Source organism: Diplotaxodon limnothrissa, linkage group LG23 (assembly GCF_057381915.1).
Source record: "Diplotaxodon limnothrissa isolate DT_005_m linkage group LG23, D_limnothrissa_male_GT1.1, whole genome shotgun sequence".
Classification (NCBI taxonomy): Eukaryota; Metazoa; Chordata; class Actinopteri; order Cichliformes; family Cichlidae; genus Diplotaxodon; species Diplotaxodon limnothrissa.
This window is the reverse complement of record NC_140617.1, coordinates 41,941,027-41,946,559: the sequence shown is the minus strand read 5'-3', so window position 1 is coordinate 41,946,559 and position 5,533 is coordinate 41,941,027. Positions and strand designations below refer to the sequence as shown.

General features: G+C 37.3%; 1 protein-coding gene across 2 annotated transcripts; it reads right to left on the bottom strand.

Moving 5' to 3' along the window:
- Positions 1 to 1,326: 1,326 nt before the first annotated feature.
- Positions 1,327 to 4,219, bottom strand: LOC146608707 (interferon-induced protein 44-like). 2 transcript variants are annotated; one of them, XM_085347720.1, is made up of 8 exons: positions 4,180 to 4,219; positions 3,792 to 3,812; positions 3,228 to 3,261; positions 2,519 to 2,714; positions 2,141 to 2,293; positions 1,873 to 2,044; positions 1,703 to 1,803; positions 1,327 to 1,494 (listed from the first exon to the last, which is right to left on the bottom strand). In XM_085347720.1, exons 1-8 carry the CDS (start codon positions 4,217 to 4,219, stop codon positions 1,327 to 1,329), a joined length of 885 nt encoding a protein of 294 aa, XP_085203846.1. The 2 variants fall into 2 exon arrangements, with proteins under 2 accessions (XP_085203846.1, XP_085203845.1); XM_085347719.1 differs by lacking the exon at positions 4,180 to 4,219 and having other exon boundaries at positions 2,519 to 2,720; positions 3,792 to 3,843.
- Between the last annotated feature and the right edge of the window lie 1,314 nt (positions 4,220 to 5,533).

Below are 5,533 nucleotides of genomic sequence, written 5' to 3'. Positions count from 1 at the left end.
AGCGCTTTGTACAACTTGTGCATTCACACAAGCACATTTATCTAAGTGCTTCTTTTAGCTAACATTCACACACATTCATACTCCGATGGATGCATCGGAGAGCAATTTGGGGTTAGTATCTTGCCCAAGGATATTTGGCATGCAGACTAGGGGAAGCCAGGAATTGAACCCCCAACCTTCCGATCAGTAGGTGACCTGCTCTACCACCTGAGCTACAGCTGCCCCACCAACTTGCCAGCTTGCCATCACCAGTGTGTGAATGTGTGTGTGAATGGGTGGATGACTGGATATGTAAAGCGCTTTGGGGTCCTTAGGGACTAGTAAAGCGCTATATAAATACAGGCCATTTACCATTTACCATTTAGTGTTAGCATGTATTTTCCAACAATAAAGCTGCTGCCTTTCATTAATTATTCTGTGTCAAAGCCCAGTATTTGGATCCTAACCAAGCCTCCCACACAGCTCACTTTGTCTTTCCCTGATGAGCATCAGTAATAAAGTCATAGGCACAACTTTATTTAACTTCCTCATGTTGGCTAAAAACTATTTTACAGATATGATCTTAAACCAGGACACAGACACTGTAATTGCTGACCTGATATCAAGTGTATACGTAGACTGAGCCCATCTTTGATGTTTGTTTTTATATCTACTCTTTCCTCTCAAACTTTTAAACAGCAGCGAGCAATACTTATACACTGTTTATTCCTACAATGTTCTTACTCTCACATTGACAGTAGTAACAAAGTATCAGCGTGGCTGAGTTTACTGTAAATGGAAATAATTAAACAAAAAGCTGAGTAGGAAAACTTACTAGTTTCATGAATAGTAGTCCGACTGTGACTAGAGGACAGATGATCTGTACCATCTGATTAAGCTCTCAAATGCATAGTCAAGGGGGGGGGACTAAGTACATATCCTGATTTGGACTTATATATCTAACTGGATGTTTATATGGGTTGAAAACCTAAGTAATTAAATATCTATTCATCGATCCTCTACCACTTATCCAACTTAAATTACAGTTCTTTAAACAAGAAATCACTGATTCACAGTGGAGAGTCTTACATCAAGGGTTAAAATGATTTATTTGAGTTACACGGCAGATAACAGTTTACAAGCATATATGTGTCATTCTTCATGCAGTTACCATTTTGAATATATAATATATATATATTTATTTGGATTTAATTTGCAAAAGAAAGGAAGTTTCTTTTCACACCCTTTTTGTGTGACTGTAACGATGGCAAATGAAACATGAGCAAAATCACTTGAAGAGTAACTGAACATTTTCATTTTCTAGCTCCCTCACACATTGATTACAGGTCAGGATTGTATGTCATTCAGGTAGTCCTCTCCATAGTCAATGGTCTTTTTCAGTACACTCAGTATCAGTGAATCCACATCGTTATTCGTATCAGTTTCTTTGTGGTAGTTCTTCACGAGGAAGATGCAGTTCAGTGGAATACCCAGGTCCCTGTTCACTGTGTCCATCTAAGTTTAAACAATATTACATTTAAAAAACTGAAACTGTGTTGTTGCACTAGTGATATAATTATAAATTACTTGTTCAAATATTTGTACTCATTATAGCTGAGGTTTCTGTTCAAATATACTGAAATGTACAGCTGAATTAGAGATGTGACATCCATGTGTAAACTGTCTACAAACTCGTGAAACTTATGAAAGTCCTGGAACATACCAGCTGATTTAAGTGCTTGCTCCTGTAGGCGTTCTTTATGTCTCTTTTGACTTCAGGACAGGCTTCATCAATTTTAGTGATAACAGCTATTTGTGGGATCCCTGCCAATACAGAAAGCAATGCAATCATTTTAGCTCATGTTTTTCTACTATTCTACTTTCTGCTCTCACCTTTGTCACGAGCATGTAGTCTGACTTCTCTCATCTTCCTCCATGTTTCATCATTGATTATGCTCACTGTGTCAGCTGGAATAACAACAACCAGTATGTGGACTTTGTCATCTAAAGTAGGAGAACTGTTGTAGTAAGAATCTGATTCACGCAAGAGAGCTGTGGGTTTGAACTGGGGGGAAAAAAGCAAAATCAATTAAACCTTTTTGCACGATACAGTTTCTGTATCACAGACTGTGTACAAGCATCTGGATGAAAAACATCATACCGTGTAACCTTCTTTGACATGTCCACTAATGGCAAGTTTGATGTCTTCTACATGAATTCCTTTCTCAGCGCCCCTCTCAAGCCCCATGGTGTCAGTGAAGACAAAAGAGTAAAAAGTTTCTGGATTTCCTTTCTGAATTTTAAATGTCCTGTACTGTAAATAAAAAAAATGTGGTGTTGTTATATTAGTGCCAGATACTAAAGATCCTAAACAGTTTTCAGAATAATTGACACACTAGTTGTGCTGACTATTTTTCACTCGTTTATAGTTTAATGCTTATAAAGCAGCTACCACTGCAGTGCGCTCCTGTAGTCATAGAAAACCTCAAAGGAAATGAGTGTGCAACTATGATAAGAATAGATACATCCTCATACATACTGCAATGGTGAAACTGTCACCAAAGGCTGCTGCTGCCAATGCTCGAGTTGCGATTTTGCCTCTTAAAGTACTGTCGACAGAGTTGATGAAGCTGGACTTTCCAGCACCTGGTGGTCCATGAAGCATAATTCTGAGATGCTGGACATCTTTGTGAGGCTTGTAATCTCTGACAAGCTGCAGGTCTCGCTCTCTTTCACTGTTCATTCAGAAAATTACAATAGGATTTAGTGTGCACTTACAGTTTATACAACAGTGCTATGAACAAACACAAAATAACACAACAAACAAACAAAACACTTGAGGGCTGTACTACTGAGACAGGCTGACATCTGTTTTCTACTACCTGCAATTTCAGAAGCCTGAAATAACCAAATAAGCATTTCTGTGTCACCATGTGAAACTATGTGAATTCCACATTGTGACTCAGAGGTTTGTGCTGCTGTAACAATTTGAATGTATAAAATTTAATACTTCAGCAGAGAATCACTTACAGTGACATCAGAATGAGCAAAAATGTGACACCCACAGATGGTTTTAAAGTCAAATTGAACGAACATTAAACATAAGTTACCACGATGATCAAACAGGTCAAAAGAGATGGATTTTGTGATATAAAATTGTGACTCTAGGATTAACACAGGTGAAATTAAATGGTTAATCTTAATAATTCTAGTACACCTCTCTAAGCAACCACACTCTTAATACTCACCCCCATGGTATGATCCTCTCTTCTACCTCTAACACTGTAAAGTGAAAATGTAAATTGTATGAGTCACACTGGAAGGGCAACATTATAAATTAATTACACATTATGTATTAAGGCTGTTAAACACTGACGCGTTGCTTTTTTGAGGACAATTCCTCCTCAATAAACGCACTGTGAAAACTAAAAATGAAGCCGACATCAAACGACGACGAGCTGAGAAAAGTAAGAAACTAAGAAAACAGCAGCAGGGAGAATTTAACGGTTGGATCCAGGAGCTGAAGCTGTGTGTTTGTACAGTTCTGGATGTCAGTGGGACAGTTTGAGGCGAGGCAGGGAAATGATTTCAGAAAGCCGCATTGAGTAGCTGTGTGTCTGAGGTAAATAGTATGACATGATTACACTTCCTGGAATTCTGCTGCTCAAACTGTCAGTGTGAACAGCTGCATTAGCTGCACTAACAGACGAGACCAGAAAATATTTGCGCAGATTTTACGTGTCCGGTGTGTAAAAGCTTCAAGTTTTTTCCTCAGGACTAAATAATTTTGTATCATATTTAAAATATCTTACGAGAAGGTGGTGAGCGATTACCTGCAATTGAAATATGACAAAGTAAAAACATGTTAGCAACACTTTTCCATATTCAGGCACAGTTATATTAGATTTTCCAGTCAAATGAAATGTTACTTTTTGCCAAACCAAAGGACATTATGGTAACTTTTCTGTTGTAAAATAATTTTGCAAACATCTATAACAAATTCAGATCAAGATCACTCGAGTCTCCAGTATTTCCTGATTTCAAAACTGTTCAGTCAAGTCAAGCCAGTTTTACTTGTGTAGCTCAATATTACATGTTAAACCCACGAGAGCTTCACAAACATGACAATATAGGGCAAATCAAAAGAGAAGGATGAAGAAAACCACCAACAATGAATATGAAATGAAAAAAACTGCTTACCCGAAAAGATTTTTTTAATATTCAACATTTTTTTTGTCATCAACTATCTGTGAATTAAACAAGCAAAAAAGACAGTAAATTATAAAACAGTAAATTCTTTAAATTCTTTTTGAAATTAAATTATTTAACTTGACACATGTCAACCAAATGTGAGATGACTCAATAAAGGTCAATTTAATAATTTAATAACTGGATTTCCTGCATTGGATTATTAACACAGTGTTACCATACCTGAATGCCCAACTGTGCTGTGAAGTTGCCGTGTCTTGGTTGTTGTTCACACTGATGTAGATGATGTTTGACTTTGGATTTATAAATGTCCTTTCACTTTCTCTTTGGGTCATGTGACTTCTATTATTCGCTCTATCTGATGCCAGTCTAATGTAGTTGTAGCTGCATAGCTTCTTAACGTGTATGTGTCACTTACACCTATTTCTTAAAATTAAAAACTTACTTCTGTCATAATCCTGGGTTTTGTAACCAGCGTTTTCAGTTTTAGCCTCTGATGTAGTTTTAATGACCTTTTTACCTCCACTCCAGTTGTTTTCATTCTGATTTAGTATTCATAGTTTTCTTTGTTAATTATTCTCAAGTTTTTCTTCTACTGTATGTTCCTGGTGGTTTTGAGAATTTATTGTGTTTTGTTCTGGCTTTTTGTATATTAGTTTTATTTAATTTCCTTTAGAACTCGTTATATCCTCTGTAGTTTCTGTTTATAAGGTAGTTCATCTACTTGATTTTATTATTTCAAGTTACCTTCTTTTATGATCCCGTTCTGTTTCCTACTTGTGTCCCTGTCTCTGTCTTGTGTCTTTGTGCTCTGGTTGTCTGTTTCCCTATTTAGTTGTGTCCATTGTTTTCCCATTCAGTCATATTTCACTTCCTGTTTGCTGCATGTGTGTGTTTTAGTTCATGCTTTACTTTGATATTCTCATGTGCTTGATATTGACCCCCATGCTTCCCCGTCTAATACTGCTTTGCTCCCTGCTGTTTCGGTCTCATCTGTATTTATTGTGTTCCAGCATCAACGCTTTATTGGATCACATTGATCATTTGAGGCTCAACACTGTCCTCTAGTGGACCAACGAATACTCAAGAGGCACTCTAACAGTAGGTTGACATATGTTTGCAAAAACAGGTGTAGATATTACAGCAGTAATTACTACAGATAACACTCTCTGGTAAACATTACCTCTACACAATAACACAATACACAATAACATCAACTCCTTATTTGGACTCTTCCGCTTATCCAGCTCAGGGTCATGGGGGTGCTGGTGCTATCCCAGCTGTAATAGGGTGGACAGCAGGGAACAACGTGGACAGATCAAAGGCTGACATGCTTCACAATGAT